The sequence below is a fragment of the Pteropus medius genome, unplaced genomic scaffold, assembly GCF_902729225.1.
Source record: "Pteropus medius unplaced genomic scaffold, Ma_sr-lr_union100, whole genome shotgun sequence".
NCBI classification, from domain to species: domain Eukaryota; kingdom Metazoa; phylum Chordata; class Mammalia; order Chiroptera; family Pteropodidae; genus Pteropus; species Pteropus medius.
The window spans coordinates 3,673,386-3,697,387 of record NW_024352149.1 but is presented as its reverse complement, the minus strand read 5'-3'; the positions used below and the strand labels follow the sequence as shown (position 1 = coordinate 3,697,387).

The following is a 24,002-nucleotide window of genomic DNA, read 5'->3' as shown; positions in this document are numbered from 1 at the left end:
TTTGTTTTGTTTTGTTTTGATTTTTTTGAGTTTTTACTCCAGCAAGCACCAACTCATAGTAAGTATAATTATGGTCATGGGAGCACTGAACTGGGAAGAAGTGACCACTAAACTGAGACCTGAAAGATTAATAGAGCCAAACATTCAGTATTTGTTGTGGAAGGACAAAAGGGAGCCATTTTCAAAGGCTTGGAGTCGAGATTGTTTTGGAAACTGAGATGGGAAACTGGGAATAATGGCAAGAAATGAGAGTGGAGAGAGAAGCAGGAACGAGATAATGAAGGGCCTTCTAAGCCATGCCAAGGTGTTTGGAGTTTTTCCTGAGAGCAGCAGGGAGACATTGAAAGTTTATTTAGAGCACAATGGGACCCCGCTTGCAGCTCTAAATTTAAGAAGGCCAAGGACTAGAAGCCTAAGGAACAGTCTGATCAGGACTTAAAGCACTAAAGGAGTCACTATGTTTTTCAAAGAAAGTCTGGGTTATATTTCATATAATATTAAGTACATTTAGTAGAGTCTGATTCCTTGCATATTAGCGTGTATTAACCAACACCCTGTTCAGCCACCACTCTGGAAGGCAAGGATAGGCTGCATTATGAAGTCTAATCTTATTTTTAACCCCCTTTAATCACAAAATCTAACTATGCAGTGAGAATATTGCCTTGTTGTCGTTTTTTTCCAGGATTAAATGAGAAAGCTTATTTCTTAAGGGTTTTTTTTTTCCCTCTACAAATCAAAATACTTTGAAGCCAATGAAGTCTTAAGTTTACTTTTTAAATCTTTATTTCTTAGAAATTTTTTCCACATATGAAAACAGTTCTTTTGAGGAACTCTTCAGTTCAGCTTTCTGCCTCTGCCATTCTTATCTTAGTTCAATGAATCGCTTTTGTGCTAGCTGAATGAACTTCGCAAGAACCATTTGGACAGTTTTGCAAAGCTTTCCAACTTCAATATACACACACATACACACCTTTGCTATATAAGCTGCTCTTACATAAAGTTCACGTAGATGCATTTATTCAAATTTGAAAGAATCTCAGCTGATTCAGTTTTTGGAGTCAATATTATAATTGAAATCAATTACTATTTGAACTATAACAAAGGTTAATGAAAATCTGTGACAGTGCTTTAAGACGATTCTTGTCTAATATTCTTGTGCATGCTCCCAACAACATTTGACTTTTCCCTCCGCTCTCCGGGATATGAGTCAAGATAGGCCCCACTGTATATTCTCTCTGTAAAAAGGAAAAAAAAAATGATTCGGATATTAATACTAACATTTTTAGTAGTCCAGTCTGAAGTTTCTAGATACTTCATCTTAAATAAAATGGCCTTCAGCATTCTGTAATGTCGTTTACTTTATTCAGAATATCTATATTTATTTTCCTATTCAGGAGAATATTGAGATCATTCATTTTTTCTTTTATATTTTACATACATATATTTACTGAAATAGGAAAAAAGCAAGTATTTTCTAAACAATTCCTGACTTTTGTATACCACATATTTAGAATGAAAACAAAGCTTTTTTTAGGAATACATATGTGTTAATTCATTTTCTGCGGGCTTTACTTGTTCCACATTTATTCTGTTGGTACCTCCCTTTACCCATTCCCCGCACCCCCCCAAACAAAAAGGTTAAGTTTTGAGCTAGCTTTTATTAGTATCAGTTGTTTTCAAAAAATATTTCATGGAGACATGGGGATTTCTAGGCAGTGTTGTGATTTTGGAAGGTACCCTCAGGGCCAGGAACAATACTGAATGATTAAGCTCCAGACCCAAACCCTGGTTCAAGCAGAATGAATTTATCAGTTTCATAGATAGAACTTGTGGATAAAATTTTGTTTGAAGAAAATGTATCATGATCGAGAAAAGTTGCTTTCAGTTTTATTAATAATGTGGAATTTTTGGTCAGGAGAGATATCTAGGTTGCATCTTTTTTTTGATGTTTATCTATAAGGTTGAGATCCGTATGCCTAGACTGTAGTGTTTACATTTAAAGAATGTATAATCCCGTTTCATTGAATGAAAGTAAGGATTTGGATAAAGAATCAAAAAAGTCTCATTTTATTGCAACTTTGCCATTAAGACATAATATAGCCTTTGATATTTAACTTTACCTTTCTGAGCAGGTTTACCTTTCTTCTCTAGGAAAAAACAAAAATATGATTGCATCTCCCCTTAGTATATTATGGAATATTATCTTTAATTTTTTCCCATAATTTTGAACTCTTTTGGAGCATTCTATTTCTTTTTTCAATAAGACTATTTCAAAATGTGTTTACTGTCCTGCAACAAATAATCTTGTAACATCTGTGAAAAGGCCTCTGCAGGCATTTGAATATCAGCATCTTCTCAAGAATAAACAATGATTTCTGTTACTTTTGATTTCCCCATGGTAGACCTCAGTGCAACCTAAGATAGCAGAGAAAGACAATTGAGAATGGTCCCCCAGCATCACCCACCCCCCTGCAACCCCGACTGCTTTTGTCTTGACTTGCAATAAAGTGTTCTGTGACTTTTGTTTCCCTCTCCCCTCTCTGCAGTCCTATCACACTCATCAGTATGTGGCCAGAGCACTATGAGTGAGTATTTATAGCTCCATATGCAGAAGAGGCTGTTCTGATCGGTTTTATTAGCATGGGGATAATTACTAAACTCTTGTACTAAAATAATAATCTTTCTCCCGGGGAACAATCCTAGCGGTTTCTTTGCATGGCAAATTCATTATTTAACTAAGCTAACATTTTTAATAGGAACGTCTATCAATATGTGAGTATAAAACTGTTTGTTTGTTTGTTTTCCCTTATAGCCCTTCACAGTCTCCTCAGCTGTTTCATGACGATACCCATTCAAGAATAGAACAGTATGCCACACGGTAAGAAGCTCTGATAGGAGCCCTCAGCTGCCCTGCCATTAATCCAATACCATTAATTTGCCTTGACTGAAGGGATGCCATTTTGCAGGAGTCGCGATTCCATTATATTTGGAATCTAGGCTCTCTCATCTTTCCATGTCATAATTTGCACTTTATCAAACACCTGCTACACATTCTATAAAGAGTGTAAAGAGTAACTAAATAGCATGTGATTAGTGAGCTCATGAGAATCCAAACAGGATATAGGCAGTATAATCCTGTTTCATTGAATGAAAGTAAGGATTGAAAGTGTTCTTAGGAGATGATGCACATATGAGTTACAATATGTACAATATGTCATTTGTAATTAAATGTATGCCAATGTTTTATTACAGGTGTTTAATTTAGAGTCCCCCACAATATAGAGTATAATGCTGGTCCTGATGCTACATAGAAACTTCAGAAAAGAAGTGTATATTAGGTGTCTGTGGTACTAGTAACTAGCTGTGCTTAAAAAGGTTAGTTCAAGCATCATAAAAATAGTAACATTTGAGCTGGGTCTTCGCCAAATAGAACTTCTGAGAAAATGTAGGCTTGGACTAATGGAAGAACATACTCAAAAGCATTGAGCTAGGAAAGAACATGGCTTGTTTGAAGAACTGCAGGTAGGGAGAATGTCAAGGATGAGCTGTGGAGGGACAGAGCTCAAGTATGATAATGAAGGGCTCACTTGCTAAGGACCTGGGTTATGTCCTCATGTAATAGGGAGTCATGGAGAGTATTTAAACATGAGAGGAACATAGATGTTTGTGTGAGAATGAAGACCAACACGAGGGTCTGGGAAATCTATTAGGAGGCAAGGTTAATTAGGAGGCAGTATAACATGGTGTAAGATAAAGGCCCACAGACCTTAAGGCAGTGGTGATAGAAATGTAACTCAACATTCAATATTGTTTTAATGTCACAATTTTGTTAGGTGATTTGGACCTTTCTGTATCTTGTGAGAATTATTACAGTTTAAGGATGACTGAGGATGAGCATCCAGTTGACTGTGCCTCATGTGGTCACATTATGTAACCTCCTTATTTCCATCTTTCAGACTGGCCCAGATGGAAAGGACTAATGGGTCTTTCCTCACTGATAGCAGCTCGACCACAGGAAGTGTGTAAGTAAATCATGAATTTGGTGGTGCCTGGGAAGGCTAGGTTTTTATTACAGCTATCAGGGATAACTTTCACTGATTGTGGCTCTGGATTTTGATCCAAACCAAAATTGATAGGCATGGTTGCAAAAATGCCTACATAGATTTTATGCTTTTGAAGCCATGGCAGTATAAACTGGATATGTTTATTTAATTTCTATAAGTTAATGAAAAAAACCCTGCTTTTGGCATCTAATCTGCTTCAGGAAAATCAGATTGTTTTATTTATAAATACAGTATAGATGTTCACTCCATTTGTCTGATATTTCTTGTTAATTTAACAAATGTAATTCATAGTCTATTTGCCTTCTGTAAAATCCTTTTCCTTCTGCTCCATAATCCCTGCCATTTAATGTCTATGACCCACACATACTTGGACGTGTACCATCCACACCTCACTGAATAGTGTTAACTCTTCTGCCAATATTTGATTTTATTAGCAACTAAGAAAAACCTAATTGACTTTAGAAAACTTTTTAAAAACCTTTCTAGACAGATATTTTATCTAACGTTGTTGTGTGTCACCTTGCTTTTGGAATTTTTTCTTCCCCTACCCCACCTTGAAATTAACCTTTTAAATTCGGAATGATGTCTAAAAGATTTCAGTAGTGTCAAGGTTACTTGACTTACTGAGGTGTTCATTGTGGTTTGGATCTAGTGGGAATCTGTAAGGTTGCCAGGAAACTTGCAGGACATGGTACTTAGGTGTTTTATGCTAAAAAGGACAATGGAGAGAACCAAGTTGAAATACCTTAGGTACTCTAATATAGGATGTCTCCCTATCAATATTTTTAAAATAGTTTTATTAACCTTATCAATAAATATTCTCAGGCGACATATTAATTTTCAATTTCAAAGATTAGCATGTTAATACTTTACAATAATATAGTAGTTATTATTATTCATGTACCGTTACTGTGGAACAATTCCCAAATCAAGATAATAGCATATTAGTGATGCTTGGTTCATATTTAACCTACTTCTGTACATTTCATATAAAGTAGTTAAATATTTGACTATCTGCTGACTCAGCATAATTTCCACCAAGGTCAACAATAGTTAAAAAATTAAATTTCAAAATAAAAATTGAAACTAAAGTAATTAAAACCAAATTTAAATTCTTTAAAATGTGTTTGTCATGCCTCGTAAAAATGAAAATAAACACTTTATTTTTAGATTGAGTACTAATATATGAAAAAATAAATGACCAGATACAGCTGAATACAATTCAATATACTATCTATAGATGTATTAACTCATTCATCCATCCAACCAATATTTATTATATACTTACTGTGAAATGATGTGTGCTGGAGCCAATTGTGAAAACTGGTTGTTAAACTTTCAAGAAGTGTTAAACTGTATTCTAAACAGAACCATTATTAAAAATTAGCTTATGTACACTTAAATAGATTAGATTAAAATAAAAACAAAGATAATACTCAAAATTCATCATGCTGTAATTTACTTCATTTTATTATTATGTATGTTCTTGAGTAGCTTACTATACTTGTCAGGAGCTGTAACAACTGTGTATCTTTTCCCAATTCCGCATTCAGTGAAGTCATTGGCTTAAATTGGCCATGATGAATGTATTTAAACCATAAAAATTGAAAATGCCACAAGTCAAGCCTTTTTACTTCTCTTTTAGAGAACTTGCTTTTAAACATTTACCTAGAGCACCACTGCCATGCACCCAATACTGTAAAGGTCTACAGATATAGGTAGGATCTTCGTGAATCTCACAGGCTAGAAGAGAGATAGATGAGTACTCCTGTAGGGAAAGAAGATGATGACGGCATTTGTGATAGATAGAATGATAGACTTCAGAAGAAGTCCACATTCATTGTAGTGCTCGGCACATGAAAAAGAAGTCCACATTCTAAGCCCTGGAATCTATGAATATGTCACTTTACATGGCAAATGGGACTTCTCACGTGTGACTAAGGATCTTAAAATGGGCAGATTATCCTGGATTATCTAGGTGAACCCAATGTAATCACAAAGATCTTTCTAAGGGGGTAGAGAGTCAGAGTTTGAGGAGACTTACCCATGCAAACAGAGCAACACTATAGAGGGATTTGCAGCTGTTACACTGCTGGCTTTGACCATGAAGGAACGCTGGTGGCCTCTGGACAATTTAAGGATTCAGATTTTCTTTAAGGAAGGAATTGAGCAGCCATGTCTCATAAAGAGACAGGACCCAGGATAGTCCTGGGAAATCTCAGTAGGAGGAACTCAGAGACAATTAGGCCAGTGCCATCAAGATATCTTACTAATCTGTTATCTGCCCTTGAATGATACTGTTTTATGTGAAAGGATGAAATCGAAAGGCTGGTGTGGTTTGCACTGGCACTGCTGTTTGCAAGTCTGAAGCCCTGGAACAGAATAATCCTTTAAAGGAAAGAAATTATTATTTTTATTTATGCCTTGTCTACTTTCAAAAGGTCATTGGATGAATCACAGTTCTTTTGTCATCTGATATGTACTAATTTTGTAATCAAGATAGTATTTACTATGTGTGACTTAAATATAGTATAATTATATTCCATCTAATGATATTTCGTTGGTGCAGACCTATATTTTTGCAACATTTTCTATTTTAGCACCAGGCATACTATTGATGTTTAATGACCCTAATCTGGTACCTCATGTACTGTCTGTATTTAAAGAGTGTGCTCCTGGTTTTCACTATATATAATTAAGCACTTGACTGTATCTATTTTTATATTTAACTTTTCAGCCTAATAATCTGTGAAAAACACTTACAACAACTAAAATTATAGGTTATATATAAATGACTTTTTGTAGAAACTGCCTTAATTCCCTTCCAAGATACCTTAATGAAAGAATATAATGATAGTGGTGATGATGATAATTATAATAATATGTTACAGCCCATCAGTTTCCCAAAAGAAATGGATCTATTTAAATGCTGACAACAGAATGCATCTCCAATCTAATTTTGACCCATCTGTGTGTATATTTGTTTCATTGATGTTTTTCTGAAGCCCTATCCTGTAAAGCCATCGATTTCAGGATTTGTCTACCAAAAGCCTTCAAAACAGACCGGGTGCGATCTGCTAAAGGTATTCTGTGGCAGGACTTTCCTGCTAGCATTAGCCAGGAGGTCTGTTGTTTGCACATTTATGAGGAGATCTGATTGGCTCTCCTCACAAGGGAAGGGAAGGGATTTCAGGCCTGCTGGTAACCACTTTCTGCTCATAAATGTTATCAGCTTTGTCTACTTTGTTATGCTTCTGTTTCTGTCGGTCATTAGATTCAACCACATTATCGATATGTCTAGTTTATTAGTCAAGTAGTTAGAAAAGTAGGAACCCAAGTGAATTATATATAGTTTCCTGTTTTAACAAAGAATGACACACTGATAATGTCAAGTAAAATATCTATATATTCTTTAAAAATCTGTCATTATAATTCGTGCTGAGTTATTTAAATAAAAGAATATGAAGATTATATTCTCTTATCTATAGGTCACAAAACAAAAGCATTGCAAAATGGCATTCAACCAAATACCTGAAACAGTGAGATCAGCTTATGTCTTAATCCAATTGGGCTTCTATAACAAAATGCCATAAACCATGTGGCTTCTAAACCACAAATATTTATTTCCCACAATGGCCAGCTGGAAGGTCTAAGATCAAGGCACCAGTACATACAGTGTCTGCTGAGAGCATGCTTCCTGGTTCGTAGATGGCTGCCTTTTTGCAGTGTCCTTAAGGACGCAGTGTACTGGGAGAATGCTGGTCTCTTCAGGCCCTAATGAAGGCACTAATCCCATTTGTAAGGGCTCCACCCTTATGACCTAATCACCTCCCAAAGACCCCACCTCCAAATACAATCCCTTGGTATCCTCAGGAGGTTGAATCCAGGACCCCTCTCAGATACCACAGTTCACAGATGCTCAAGACCTTGTATGAAATGGCATAGTATTTGCGTATAACCTATATTTGCATTGTAGGCGACAGCAGGATATTTCTGCACATCACTTCATTTGAATGAATTCATTGTAGTGCTCGGCACATGAAAAATTTAAGTTTTGCTTTTCAGATCTTTCTGTGATTTTTTTTTTTTTTTTTAATATTTTCCATCTGTTGTTTGTTGAATCTGTGGATACGAAAACCATGGATATGGATAGGCAACTGTACCATCACATTGGGGATTAGGGATCAACAAATGAATTTCGGGGAGAAACAGACTTTTGGTCTATAGCAGTTTATTTTTAATTAAGAGTCTTTTAATCTACTCTTTTGGCATTCATTATCGATTTTGCCTATAATAACTTTTACATTAACTGTTGATGCATTATACTTTATTTTACAGCCTCTACTGAGTAAAATGTCTGTTCTGAGGTTTCTGAGATATACACGTTAGACTAAGGCAAAGCATGAAATGTCGGAATGTGCAATGCACATATCCTATTAGATAAACATCTTAGAGTTTTAACAAGAGGTCATGGGGACATTGAGCTTTAAGGCAGACTTGACCCAGCAGCCATCCTGATCATTGTTTCTATTTCATGCCAAATGTGAGCCTCTGTGTTTATCTCCGTAGGGAGGACGAGCACGCCCTCATCCAGCAGTACTGCCAGACACTCGGAGGCGAGTCCCCAGTGAGCCAGCCCCAGAGTCCAGCTCAGATCCTGAAGTCGGTAGAAAGGGAAGAACGCGGAGAACTGGAGCGGATCATCGCCGACTTGGAGGAAGAACAGAGGTGTGCTAGACCTGAGAGAAGAAGAGGTGTCATCTTGGGAAACCTGGGATGGGAAATTCTTTAATAATATCTTCAATATGTCTCCTACTCACTCACTCTCTTTTCAAACAGTTGTCCAAGAATTCATGGTGGAGTCAACGTTTAAGAGGCCATTACCAAGCCGGGCTGCTGGCTTTAGATTACAGCTGCATTTGCAGCTTCAGAGATGATGTCTTTTAGAACAGTTGCTTAAAACTACCATTTTATTCATGCTTGCTGTTAAGAAATGTTCTTACCTAGTAGGACATAAGTAGCATGAGCTAAATCTGTAGCTCATAGACAATTTGAGGTAGAGGACGATGCACACGATAGTAATTCCAGTTTTTCTTCATCTATGTTAGAAATTTGCAGGTGGAATATGAGCAGCTAAAGGACCAGCACCTGAGAAGGGGACTCCCCGTCGGTTCACCTCCAGACTCTGTTGTATCTCCTCATCACACGTCTGAGGATTCAGAACTTATAGCAGAAGCAAAACTCCTCAGGCAGCACAAAGGGAGGCTGGAGGCTAGGATGCAGATTTTAGAGGACCACAATAAGCAGCTGGAGTCTCAGCTCCACCGACTTCGACAGCTGCTGGAACAGGTAGAGTGTACAGAACTCAGTGTCGCCCTTCCCCACGCGACTTGTCCCAGTCCCGTCTCCCAGGGGCTTGGTCCCAGTGTGAAGAGAAAGGTTCGCTTTCGATTTCTCATCTCCATAATTAATTTAGACTGGCTTAGAAATCCCTCTCCAAATGTAAGCATTAAATCCTCACTGGCATGAAAAAATGTGTTTGCCCAGCTCAAGATGGAATTTCTCATTCTTCTTTAACACTGAAATCTACCTCAGCTCTGAATAGTTTAGGGGAAAAGACCATGTAAAATACATCTGGATAAATTAAATATGAGAAGAACCTGTGAAGATTCAGGGACTGGACTTGACCTGAACTCTTCATTTGAAAGCCTTTCTTCCAAAGAACTATTTTTAGGAAATTAAGTAATAGATGTTTATTAACTTGCTACTGTTATTTCTTAACACTAGGGCATGTTTTGTGGCAGTCGCATGCAAAATATCTTGACAACAAGAAATATAATTTACATTATGATGAATACATCCATGTATGATGAATACAAAATAATAATTGCTATTATAAAGAAATGCTCTTTTTTTTCCTTCCTTCCTTTCTTCTTTCTTTCCTTTCTCTCTTCCTCTGTTACTCCCTTCCTCCCTCCCTTGTTTTTTACTTCCGTTCTTTCTTATTGTTGGTCAGGACCTACCAAATTCATTTTATAACTCATCAATGGGTAGTAGCCTGCAATTTTGAAAAACACTGTTCTTCGGAATATAAAAATTTCTGCCTTTTTGGTGCCCGCAGCCTTAACGGCCATAATATGATATATAACAAGATGGTATCATATATAAAGACACAACACACTTTAGAGAATTAAGTACTTGATTACATCTAACAGATAAAGAATAAGGGTCATGTTACAGAACTGATAATGAAGATGCCTTTACGGCAGGTGCATATTGTGTAGAATCTCAACAAATGGACCTGGAACTTCTTTCCTTGGAAGAACCCCTGACATCAACATTTATGTCATCTTTTGCCTTTTTCTTCGGCCTTTGCAGTGTGGGGCCACTTGGCAGTGAATAGGAATGCCCCTCTCCAGAAATGATTTACTGAATCAAAGGCAGAAACAACTTTCTCTCTAGTGATTTTTTCAAATTTTAGAAAACTGGGTTTTTTTTGGTTTTTTGTTTGTTTGTTTGTTTGTTTTTGGGTTTTTTTTGCAATTGTTGTCAGCATCTTTTAATGTGTCGGAATCATTTCAAAACTGTGATTTCGGCATTGCCTACACAATAGGCCACAGATTACACCCTATATTTTGTCCATATACTTTTGTGTATGTCGGTCGCTGTTTCTAAACTTATGTGAACCTGTTCTAAGGACGGCTTGCTTTGGGGCCTCCAAACTGTGCATCATCAGAAGGAAATGGTCCCCCGAGAATGATCAAGGCCTGGCTCTTTAAGTCCTCCAGAATGTCTGGCTTTTGCCTCAGTACCAGTCACATGCACTAGAAAAGTTACATTGTTAGTATTGCAAACCTGAAGGTTTTGAATGGAGACTATGTAAGGGATGAATTTTCTCTTGAAAGCTCTCATTTAGAATATGAAGTGTTAGTGTTAATAACCCAGTGCAGAGATAGAATCCTTGCGGAAGGCAACCACACTCAAAAACTTGATTTGCCATAGCCTGTTGATGCTCTTAGGACAGCTAAAGTCTCTTCTGCTCACCCTCCCCACCCCCACCCATTAGACAGAGCTGCCTAATGGCTCATGTGCCTTCAGAATTGCACAGTAATGCTTTTAGAGATAGCTGATATCTGAATGGCTCTGCACATCCCAGACTGTAGAGCTCTTATCTCTTCTTAATGACTTAGCATGAATGCCAGAAGGAAATAGAAAATTCAACTCAGAAAGAAAAAACTGGCAAAACTACCAGGCTTCAACTAATATAGATTTAATGAAAAAAATTGGCATCAAAAACTTTGTAACGTCTGCATTCCCTCTACAATGGATCACACTTTCTAATTTCAGTATGTACTTGTCAATATATCCATCATCATTTCAAAGCTTTGTGGGAGAGTGCATTTACCAAGTAGTTGCTAGGTGTCAGATTCTGCTCTAATCGCTTTAGAAATACTAATTGATCACCACGTCCATCACAGGCCCTGTTATTACCATCCCCAGTTTACAAATAAAGAATCAGAGGCACAAAAGGTTAAAAATTTGCTCTGAATCACACAGCTTCTGAGTGACATAGTTTGAATTGAAGTCAAGCATCTGAATCCAAAATCAGGCTCCTGACCACCCTCCAACATTATCTTTAAATATCGATTTAAATTTAAAAGGTGCTGATTTTGAAATTGGATTAATTTACTGTATGACAAGCAGTGCTAATTTTTTCAAGATGAATGAGATATGTTTCTAAATTCACTTGGTTAGCTTAAAAATAATAAAAAGAACAACTGAGGGATGAAACTGACATTGTTTCATGAATCTTGCAACATAACCAAGTGAGTTCTTCCGGTGTGCCCAGACTGAAAGGGAGGGACCACTTGTTGCTCAGATGAAGTTCTAGTGATTTCATCCAACTGATGCTAAAATGTATTTGAAAATGTCTGAGGGTAAAGAACTCTGCATGATTTAATTATCCATGGTAGGGGGAGGGGACGTTAGAAACAGAAATGGTTTTCTTACCAATTATCTGAATCCTTTGTCTGTCCTAACCTCTGAATGTGATTATTCCAGCCTGAATCTGATTCTCGAATCAACGGTGTCTCCCCCTGGGCTTCGCCTCAGCGATCTGCACTGAACCACTCTCTCGATCAGGACCCCGGCCCCCAATTCCACCAAGCAGGTCAGTGTCCCCCAGACTTGGCTCTTCCCCTGACTATGCTCTGGGCTTTGCCATTTGTTTTTCATTTTAAATAGCATTCTTACACATGGATGCCTTAAGGCACAAAGGGGTTTGTTTTCTATTTGCTCTCAGATGAGTACAGAGCCATTGTAACAATAACGAAAAAGCAAACATTTAGTACAATAGCTATCGTACACTTATGGACTGAATTTTGGGGAAAGATGGAAAAGTGCTCTCTCCTTTAGAGATGAACAACAATTTAAGTTCTTCTTTACCTCAGGAATGATTCAGTATTCAGAAAGAACCCAGTATTCTTTCTCCATCCTAGTCCCTGTAGACATTGCCTAGTTTCTGCCCCCATCCGAAGCAGAGGTCCCACCTAGCGTGTCACGGATTGCAAAGGGGACCTGTCACTGCTGCGTAGAAGAACTCTGTCAACCAGGCCTTCTGGAATGACATTTCGTTATTTATAACACTGCAAATAAAAAACAGTTCAGTCTGGTTTTAAGAAGTTCTAAAATTCTGCTAAGGACTGCATACTTTAACCAAATTAACTCGTTATGGAATATCTTTTGCTACGTTAAGCAGGAGAAAACCTAAAATATTAATATTATTTAAAATTTTTGAACAAGAGAATTATTTTGCTGTTGATTATAGGATAAAAACCATGAAAATATAAAGCCTCTTATACCTCTAGTTTTGTGACAGCATAAACAAGCCTATGCTGAAGTCTTCAAAATGAAAGAGGGAAGGAAAAAGAAGTTGGTAGAATATTTTTCTCACTTGAAAAAATACTTGCAATGCAAAATAATGAAATTACAACTAATCAATTGAAATAATATGACTATATTATTTATTTTTTACTCATGAATTTTCCCCTACCACATCCAGTATGTTTTATTTGTCTATTACCAAAATTTAATACAAAAATTATTTTCCTCTAAAACTGTCCTTTTCTGTGAGAACTATTTTCACATTGGTATTTGGAGGCCAGAACTAGTATTTTCCCTTGAAGATGGTTTTACTGGAAGGCTGGACATGAGTTTCAGAATGTCTGTTCTCTCTATGTGCTGTCCCAGCGGCAGAGGACCTGCTGGCCCCTCCTCATGACACCAGCACGGACCTCACAGAGGTTATGGAGCAGATCAACAGTTCCTTTCCACCTTGCTGCCGTGAGTATGAATGGCCCTGATACCACTGCTATGCCTTTTCCTTCCATTTCTTTTCCCAACTTGGAGCCCTTTGTTTTCTTAGGTAAGATAACACAAAACCAATGTTAGAAACAGGATCAAATATTATTTGAAATAAATCAAACAGTCTATATGTTGACAAAGGAAATGAGACTCAACCCAGATACCATCACCTCCCTAGGGAGCAGTGATGATGCAATCTTGCTCTCTGAGATTTTCAGTATGCCTTATGAGTGATGACATGAAGGCAAATAAAATGAGTCTGGTTTTAAGAAGAAATTATCCTCTTCAATGCAAGCTTATAGTAAGAAATATGCATTACTTCCAAAAAGAGCTTTTGGTGGCATGTCAAACAAGGCATGAAAATCGCCTTTTCTAATATAGTTTCCTCTTCAGACATTGATCTCTGTTGTCATCAGATTCAGGTACAGAAAGGGATTATTTTCAGGTTTTCCTCTTTTTTTTTTTTTCTTCTGGTTTCTTTTCTTGTGGAAAAAAAAAAAAGTCACTATATTAAGACCAAACCATTTAAGGCATCACAGATTATAACCCTGCGAATTTTCCATATGAACGAGTAAGAGCCAGGAAATAACCAAATAAAAAACAGGTCAGTTCCCAGAGGAAATTATTAGTGATTCTTATTTATCGATTTAATTCAAAACATTTTGTCTTCAGCATCTTTCCACCTTGCAGTTTCTGCTGAGCTCGCACGAAAAGCACTTCTGCTGTCTCACACACACACAGTTGACTTATACATGCAGACGTACTACTTAATGCCGTGATTGTATTTCAAATAATCTTCTAAAGAAATATGAATATATTATGTGTAATTTTTAGGTGATTCCTCTCAAATTGATTTTTAAACCTGGACGGTCACTAAACTAAAATTTAAATACATATATAGACTATCATATATATCATATCGATGTGTAGTATACATATAAAGTGCCTCTCATCTTACCCTTTTCCACCCTCTTCAGAAAATACCATTCTAACAGCAGAAAAAGACATTATCAGGAGTGTAAATAAGATATATCGACTTCATTAAAAAAATACCCTTCAATTTAGGATACTTTTCAGTTTCCAAAATGCCATCCTTAGCAGAAAGTGGAACCCACTATTTGAAATATATTGTTCTTCTGAATTTTTAGAAATCTTTGCCTAACGTCAGATTATAGTTTCCATAAGCACATTAATATATTTAGTTATTATTTGTAATTCTACTTCTCAAAGTTTGCTGAATCATATTTAGTATACGTCAGCCCCACACTCATCCCAACAAAAAAGCATGTGTCATTATGTGTGCACATGTGCGAGTGATGAGCATTATTATGTTTTTTGAAGAGCTCATATATATCCCATGTAAGAAATGATAGTATATTTTAGAATTCTTTGAAATTGAGGTTTTATTGTTTCTGGTTTCTGCTATTAGTTTGGATTTAGTTGGCTCTTCTTGGTATTTATATTCATATGTTGCTTTTGATAATATAAAAATCTCCAAAGTAGCGATCACTTTCCATAAAAATAAAAGCTTAATTGACTTATCTATAAAATCAGTACGTATTTTTTTAAATTATGCCTAAAGTTATTAACCTTTTAAAAATTAATACAGAATGAAAATGAGCCCCTGACATAGACTTGGTGTCCAGTACATATTTCTGAATTGAATGAATGATTATGTTTTCCTACTGGGAAGGTTTAGTTGTTAGCAGTTCCCCCAGACAGTACTCAGAAGGTTCTATAGGATTCATTTGCTTTGTTGCCCCTTTTAAGTTGCTCAGCTAGCAAATATTTTAATAAGCCTTCAAATGCCCAGAGCTTACTGACCACCTTTGGAGAATTTTTCTAAGCAAATCGGCTTGGCACTCTCCCAATGCCAACCCAATCCCTTGAGCCCCTATAACTAATGAAGACTTTAAAATTGTTTGTCACCAGCATGCAATAAATTGATCTGCATGTTAATCTTGACTTTTGATCCTTTGTGGATTAAAAATTAGCATGGTCACAAGTGATTTTCTACTCCTGGCAGTCTTGGAATTAAAATAAAACTGCATTCATAAACCCTAATTGCATGAATTGCCTATTTAAACATGGATTATTTGTTTTTACAATGTGTCTGTATTGTTGCACATCACACTTTAGAATTTCTCCGACTTGAATTAATACCCCAGTTGATCCTGATAGCATCCTTGAATTATGGCCTTTTAAATTCTTCTCTTAATTATTTACATTGAATTTCAGAGTAAAGAGGCAGGTACTTCCATCTCTTCCTGGCAAGGAGTTAATGAAGGAAATTGTTGCCTATTAACCAATGTACATACTAAAATTTCTACTGACATCTGTAACTATTTTTTTCAGTGTAAAATTTTTGTCAGTTTTTTTCATTTATGTCATCTAAATATATGGAATACTAGTAGTAAACCAAGCATTTTTGCCAATAGACAAACAAATGCTTTTAAAATTATTTTTATTATCCGCAGGCATATTTTTCACTGTGAATTTCCTGTTTTTTAAGCTTGAGTAATAGTCATCAAAAACTCAAACTCTACTGAAATTCAATGATTTCCTGATTTCTTTTAAAAATACATTTAGTTTTGTGATGTGTTCAGAGGAGTGCCCATAACCTTTTATTTGATAAAAAAGCTGTAGGGTTAGAAATATTGATTTGGAGTAAAATGGATTCAATTTCTGTATGGGTTTGGCTATTTGCTACTTAGAAGAGAAGCGTAGGTAACTCTGCCTGTGTTGTAAGTCTCCCTTGGGCATAGCTCACGCAGTGAGGTCCACTCTTTTTCTTCGTGATGTAACTTACAGGAAGTGACTACTCTGGTGTTAGCCTGATTCTTCCCCCAGCTACTACTGGAGCTCACTCTTTCCCTCTAGGCATCAGAGAAAGGTCACTCTTCTCTCTTAATCTTTTTTTCTCACAAAGCTCCTGGCATCCACTATGTGGTCACAGATACCTTTTGTTTTTTCCTAAGCACAGAAATATGAGAGGGACGGAGTTTAGCATACTAAATGATTAGGGTCAATTCTTACTTGACTCAGAACAGATGTTACCGTTATTGGAAGGGTGGAGCCTCCCCTCCCGTCTAGGGTTGAGTAAAAGAAGATAATTATAAGATTTCCCTTTATTGAAAGCCAGAGATGAGAAAACAGAGGCTTCAGAGAGAAATTTTGCTAGTGGCTGTCCTTCCAGGCCTACCAGGGCAGCTGCACTGTCCTGTGCCTTCTGTTACCAGGAAAGAATTGAGCTGTAAATTAGATGCAAATCAAATGCAAAAGCACATTAGCTACCTTATCCTAACTTCTCTGAAGGTCTTACCTGGAGCCATCTAAAGCACAATGATTAGCCCAAGTTCCTAGATTGCCACACTGCCAAAGATTAGGTCAGTCCTTTCCTTGATGCAAGCCAGTCACACCATCTTTTTAGCCTTTGGAGCAAGGGTGAGCCAAGGATGGCGGAAATGAAAGACTCGTGAGCCTTCATTTCCTTAATGACTTCTTGGTCAGAATATGTACTATTCAGCAAAACATTCAGAATTTTTTTTTTCCTGATACATAAACTAAGTACACAGCAAGATCTCAATTGGAAGTGAGAAGTTTTACAAAACTAAATATCCACCGAATGCTTTGTGTGTACTTATCTTAAGACAGCCAGAATATGTTTTGTGTATTTTTCTGGAAGTTTTGTATTTTAAAGCACTCAGGATATGAGAAACTAGGAAAACTAACCCTTGTTAAAGCATCTAGCAAAAACAAATAAACGAACAAACAACAACAACAACAACAAAACCTGTTTCTTATTAGCATCCATTTAACCTGCTGGGAATGGTACACTTTTGCATGCCTTAGGGGGCGATCCAGCCCAGCAACAGTACCACCACCTTCAATTGATTTCTCTTGTTTTCTCTTTCAGCAAATCTTCCCAGCAGGCCACAGGTAAGAGTTCATGGATTCGTTAACAAAAATCCCAAAATTAATTGAAAGAGAACTTTATTCATATATGATTTGCAAACCAGGGACATAGCCCTTGGTATGAACCGAAAACATGTTCTGAGGTGAGAGGAGGAGAACAGGGTTTATTTTAAAAGCCCTAAGTTATCAAAGATATGGGTTGCTAGGGCCGACAAGACCACAAACTTTATCATTCGTTTTTGGATCGGCGGGGGCAGCTAGACTTTCAGTGGTCTGCTGGCTCAGTGGTCAAGCAAGTTGGAACTGTGAGATGAGAACAGAAGGTAGCAAACGATTAGGCATTTTTTCAACATCTTAGTTCTGGTTCAGGCTTGTAGAACAAAAGCTTTTGAGTCACTTATCAACAAATCCAGCAGCACAGAGCGACTGTTCATTCTGCAGGCAGTTTCCTAGTCCAGGGAGCAGGGTCGTGCTCTGTAAGCAGCTTCCAAGTTCTAACTGCAAAAATCCAAATGTTGGGCCACAAATTATGATATTAAAGTTCCTGTAAGTCTTCAGGTTGATTGGCTCAGGTGTTGTGGATCACAACCTAGAGTAAGCAGATTAACTGCTGTCAATTTTAGTGGTGCTTTATTCCCCATGTAAATGAGTAAACTTGCTTGGCATTTAGTGATTGATTGTGTAGGACAGTTTGATTCTGTTCTGTCAGTCTGAGGAGGGGAAACCTCCCCCCAAGCCAGTTCTTCCAGATGTCCAAAACACGGAGCACTTGATCCTTTGTGTTCTAACAGCTTTTTAACAGCCTCATATGTATTATGTAAAGTTAGCCTGGATAGATTTGGCTGGCCACTGTTCTCCCAGATAGCTGCTTCAGGCAGCTATCACAGAACATTGACTTAAAAACAGTAACTGGAGTGGTACACAAGGTGCTTTTGTTACTCTGAGAGGGAAAACGTCTTGATTTTTCATTTAAAACCTTGTTGAGGACTGTTGGAAACCACAGCTTTATGCCTTTCCTTATGGGATACTCTTAATAATAATGAGCCACAAGACCATAGATCTTGGAGAACATTTTCTCCCATGAAGTTGTTTATTCATCTTTTTTGAAACATTGAACCTTCTGATTGTGTTATTGTGTTACTGGCAAGAGGAGTTGTGATCTTAATGAGAAGCACAGACAGTTCATCTTTGGTAACCAGAGGGAAGGCAAGGGAACATAAAATAGTTAAATGGATTAGGTATAAGAGCTCATGAGAAAGAAAGACCTCTTGTGATTGCTTCTGTTGTCTTAGTGAATCAGAAGCGGAGGCTTCAGCAAAGAGTGAGGAATGGGAGGGGGTGTCGTAGGTGTGAGGAGAGACTGTAGGATGTGCCATGGCTGCTTAGAAATAGGGAGAGCACACAGACCCTGGAATAGAGTGTGACTGACTGCCAGCATTAAAGGCCACTGATTAAGATGCCTTTTCATGAATTTAACATGAGGCCAGTCTGTGGAACTATGTGTTGCTCTCTAGCCACATTCAAGTTCGTGAGCACAGACATCAGAGTAGGCTGAGAATTGCAGTTAACCGAAGTTAAAAGTTGTGGTTTGGCCAGGAGAGTACAACAATTCAAGGGACGAATCAAAGGACTGATTATAATAATGATTGAACCAGGCATTGAACTTGGTAGGGAGAGAAATGAGAACACCTTTAGGCGTGGGAGACAGAAAAATAGTGGGAGAACCCATGCATTGTATCAGAGGATAGATCAAGTAGGGTCCCAGTGGGAGTGAGTTGGAAAGGTAGAGGTGGTTGTCAGCAGGTGAGATGATTAAAATGTCAGAGGGATTGCAGGTGTCGATAGTAGTCCATATTTGAGACTTTGAGTGAGTGGCTGAGAAGGGTAGAAGACAAGTTGATTGGAGGAGACTATCTCAAGGAACCAAGAGGCCAGAGTGTTAGAAGGATCATCTATGTAAGTGTTGAAATCATTGTTTTAAAAACAACTTTAAACTTGGTGACAGTGAGCCATTTCTTCTTCAAGAAGTAAGGGAACATGATCCCAGGGGTTATAAGATGTTATAGTTTTATGGCATGACACTCAAAACTCATTATTTTTAGGGATGAGAGACGGAAAAAATGCCCTGAAAAGCACTAGGAGAACCTAAGAAAGACTTATCCAATCTATGAGGAGGGTTATGGGGGAAACTGTCTCTTCAGGGGAGATCCGTATATTGGTTAGAGCGAGCAAGTGAAAGATCCATTCAGAGAAGAGTTTGATTTCAATGATGATGGACCATGTGGTCTAGAGGGCACAGAAGGGTTTCAAGAACCAGGGAGAGTGGGACATGGGAATAGAATAAGGGATGTGCAGATCTCTATATGGAACAGAGCACATAAGAAAGGTGACCATTTGTCTGGAGCATTTCATGGCGGCCCATTATCGTACAAGGAAAAAGAACATGATGAGTCTTGATGGTCCCAAGGTAGGGGCAAGGCTGTGAGTGACTGGGGTCAGGAAGGGCAGAGAGAATCTTTTAAATACTCAAATACTTTACAATAAAAGTGTTTACAGTTTAATGCTGAACGAGATTTTAGAGACCTCCTACTACTACTTTGTTTTTAGATTTTAAAAAATTGAGTTTAAAAAGAGTTTAAATGTTCTTGGTTTATACAGCTCTTCAGTGGATGGAGCAGATAATTTCACTCATTCCTGGAGGCCCGTTTCCTCCTTCCTTCCCTTTCCCTACATTCCTCCAACCCCCGCCCCCGTCAGCATTTGTCTCCTCTTCCCCTTATTTTCCATACCTTGGAAATTCATGAGAAGTGTACATTTTCATCTGGGTAGTTGTGCTGATATTTACATTTTGTAGACTTAAATTTTTAGAATTCTGGCACCTAAAATGAGAATTACTGTGCTCCTATTCGTAGATATTTATTTAACCATAAATAGACAAGTATTGTAAAATACATAGAAATAATGAAAAAAATTATTTTAGCCTTTATCTCAACATGAATCAGTACCAAAGTTGTAGTCAAATGTAACAACATGTTCCTTTTCTCGATAGAATTAACGTCTCCCCTTCTCTGTCCCCAAAGTACTTGGAACTCACTGTGGTTGGCACCTACCCCATATTAGAGTTGAATGAGAGTGATTGTTGAGGTGTCTTTAACAGCTACTTCACCCTGAGGGCCTCACCTTAGCACCTAGGAGCCCAGCACATCCCAGCGGGCACACCATCCGTGTCTGCTGAAAGTTTGCTCCCTCTAACATGACAGTGAAAAATTCAAAATATATAAGCAAGTTTCTGAAGAATCCAAATTTTAATAATAATGGAGAAAAGCTCTAGACAAGAGTCAAGATGAGTTTGTTGCTTCTGGCATAGCTGGGAGGAGAAGAGGCCTCATGGGCAGCTTTATCAGACACTCTGCTAGGACCATAGTTCCAGAGGTGAGCAGGTCTTCACCTCAAAGTTCTCCGTAAAATAAGGGGCAGGTAGAGGAGTGCCTTTTCTGCATGTCCATGAAAGGCCTCTTGCGGTTTAGGAGTCATGGCCCTAGTTTTTAAGATGATTTAAAAAAACAATTCCAATTGGAAAATACTTTTAAAAGACCAGCTATGAGACCTTCCCTTCAAAAGATTGATGCCACTCCCCTGAGTGCAACCCAGATTTATGTCCTCTCTTGCCTGTGTATATTGGCTCTGAGCCTTCAGTAGGCACCAGTGCACTCTGTTGGATTGTGATCTCTGTCTTGCATTCCTCTTGTCTGGACCCCCATTTGGGCCTTGACCAGTTGGAATTTTCAAGGGCACCCCCTCTGCATAAGCCCACAGTGCCCCAGGGAGAGATGGGATGCTTGCACCAGCCTAGTTCACTTGAGTTGGTACCTCCAGTTAGAAAAAGCCAAGTCCTCTCAAGTTTTAACTTGATTTCCAGCCCGGGCAAGAGAAAAGCCTTCCATACTTCCTTGGTATCAGCTGTAGTGATAAAGAACAGACTAGGTGACTGCAAGATGAGAGGAAAGGACCTTGTCCCAGGGAACAAAAGTCAAGTAAAGGTTCCCCCTTAAACACAGCAAAACAGGATTTAACTAGTTCTGAAAGAAGCACTTTTATTTCCTTGAAGAGTTGACAGGTCTCTGCTACCTGCAATGGTTTATGTAAATGTTGTTCTGACAGCACTATTTTCCCTTCCCCCAGGCAATGTGAAGTATTCATCTAGCCAACCAACATTTCCTGACTTACAATGTTGCCCTTTCCAGCAAATGCCAATTCTAAGCTCCATTTAATCAGAAGCTCCATGGCTCCTTGAAACATGCTGTCGAACGCTGTTGTGTTCTGCTGAAGGAGTGAAACACTGACTATCCAAAGAGAAGAGGATATTTTGTTTTTGTAATAATCATATAGTATTGTTTTCTTCTTCCCTTTCTATGCAACTGTAAATTAATGAACAGAGCGGTATTTGGAAATGGTAGTACATTTGTCACTGATTTGTATGCTGTATCCAGCGTTGGGAAAGTGGGTGGGGCTTTCTAATACGATACCTTCTTTTTAATGACCATGACAAAAATTGCAGGAGAATTAGAAGACAATTTTACATTTTACATTCCTTCATATTAACCATTGTATCATACCTTCATTTATTTCTTCAGCTCCTTTACCATTATGCTTTGGCTATTTATAATTCATCAGCCATATGACCAAATAGAGTTCCTATATTTGTTTTCACGATCTGGCCAAATGAATAAGTTCATATATTTCAGTCAATTATATGATATGTGTATGGATTAGGATTATCTCTGTGTGTGCAGTTGAACTTTATTTGACACCTACATTTAATTCTTTAGTGACCACGTGGATAACCACCATAAAAATCCTATGGGCCTATCTGGCACTTCTATTGGGATTTTTTTTCCCCTATATTTTATTTCCCTGCTCTATATAAGTAGATCTTGACTTCTTTATTTATTTCATGTCCCAATTTATGTGCCAGAAGATACTTAAAGCAGGATTATAATAATCTGAAAGATCATTTTACCAAAGGTTGCCTATTTAAGCATATTTTCATTTTGGCACAGATACGCAGGTTCCCGTGTCTTGATTTTCATCATTAAATACACAGCAGAATTTTGCCTAATTGTAATCCAGGACACATTGTCGTCTTTGGTTCCCTCTGAAGAGAATTTTATTGTTGTTTATGTATATTTAAGCCCTTTATAATTCTTGAAATCTGTTATTTTCTTTCTGAAAGAAGACACAAATTTAATGCATGTCTCATTTTACCTTTTGAGTGAATGAACAGATGTTTTATTACTCTTCATGTGATCCATACATTTGGGAAGGATGTTTATCAAAAGCCTATGTCACTGCTTCTGCAGAAAAATGAAATTAATGCTTAGATGGTACCCTGCCTATACTTTGAGTGCATTCGATTAGGCATTTGGTTCAGCTTCTGGTTTAGCATTTAATCGATTCAGTTTGAACGTGTTATATAATTACCAAATGTAGAGAAACCAAAAAAAAAAAGTTAAAGTAATGTGTTTTAATTCAAGCGTATGTGCTTTTAAAACATCAGGATATTTTAACTTTGGGTTCTCTTTAACCTGGATCTGACCAGAAGGAGGCTTAAAGTTAGAAATTCCTATTCTTTTAGAATAGGTTGGGTGGGTTGGGGGGAGGGGCAAGGGTCTCTATTTGCAGCAGAGATATTTTGAGAAGAAGAAAATTGTTTTATACAAGAGGAAAGCCATGACCACCTTTCTACCTCAGATCCATCTTCATCCATCGTGTTGGAAATAGCTTTATGCCACTACAGTCTGCAAAATCTAGAGCTTTTATCAGGCCACATCATACCCAAGAAAAGTACCTATTTAAAAAAAAAAAATTTTCCTGAACTCTGAACTACAAGTTGTAGATTTGGTGTCTTTGTCCTTACTTTGAAAAGTTATGTATTAATTTTTTTCTGCCTGTAATTGTGTGCAACATGTCCTCTATCTGCTATTAAGGAAAAGCTACATAAAACACTACATTGTAACCTAAGTAATAATAAATAAAAAGAAATATATTGCAGTAACAACAAGGGGGAACAAGTATGTAGTTCTTTTAAAATATGCGGTAAAGAACTAATCATAGACTATCATCTGGTTACATGTTGTATTTTTCATCCTGAATAAAAGTAATTTTAACATACGATGACTTTGGCATTCTTCAGCTGTGTTCACTTATAGAATCTGAGCTTTGAATGTACATTTATTAAAATAATACATAAAGAGCCTGTATCCTGATAAATCTACATATTTTCCTGCAATTTCTCTCATATGCACTAATACATTCTCTCTTGTGTGCTTTCTCTCTTTTGTGTTCCTCTCTTCTCTCTCATATGTATAACTCGATTTCTTTTACAAATGGAAGGCTTTATTGATAGGGAAAAATGGTGTTGGATGTTGAAAATGTACATGAAGCCTACTATTGAGCTTTTGTTTTTATAACTTAGGTGTTATTGATATTTTAGCAATTACCACTTCAAATCCACGTTTAGACTCATGCTTTTAAGTAACGTGTTTTTTATATGTGTACTGGATTTTAATCAACCCGGGGGTAAGTGTAATCCACCACTGAAGCTATCCCATAGGAAGTAGTGCTGAGAAACGTGTTACTTGATTCTAAAGATAAAAGCCT

At 37.4% G+C, this 24,002-nt stretch overlaps 1 protein-coding gene across 11 annotated transcripts in view; it reads left to right on the top strand.

Moving 5' to 3' along the window:
* UTRN (utrophin) overlaps positions 1–23,516 on the top strand; it is a 446,059-nt gene extending 422,543 nt beyond the window's left edge. For 9 of the 11 annotated variants that reach the window (XM_039846978.1, XM_039846975.1, XM_039846976.1 and 6 more), the window contains 9 exons: positions 2,547–2,585; positions 2,813–2,878; positions 3,957–4,022; positions 8,634–8,792; positions 9,173–9,413; positions 12,126–12,234; positions 13,314–13,406; positions 17,344–17,366; positions 21,525–23,516. In XM_039846978.1, the coding sequence (XP_039702912.1) occupies positions 2,547–2,585; positions 2,813–2,878; positions 3,957–4,022; positions 8,634–8,792; positions 9,173–9,413; positions 12,126–12,234; positions 13,314–13,406; positions 17,344–17,366; positions 21,525–21,533 (805 nt within the window). In that variant the 3' untranslated portion in view covers positions 21,534–23,516. The remainder of the gene's footprint in view (positions 1–2,546; positions 2,586–2,812; positions 2,879–3,956; positions 4,023–8,633; positions 8,793–9,172; positions 9,414–12,125; positions 12,235–13,313; positions 13,407–17,343; positions 17,367–21,524) is intronic. The other 2 variants (XM_039846980.1, XM_039846981.1) reach the window with 2 other exon arrangements.
* Positions 23,517–24,002: the final 486 nt, after the last annotated feature.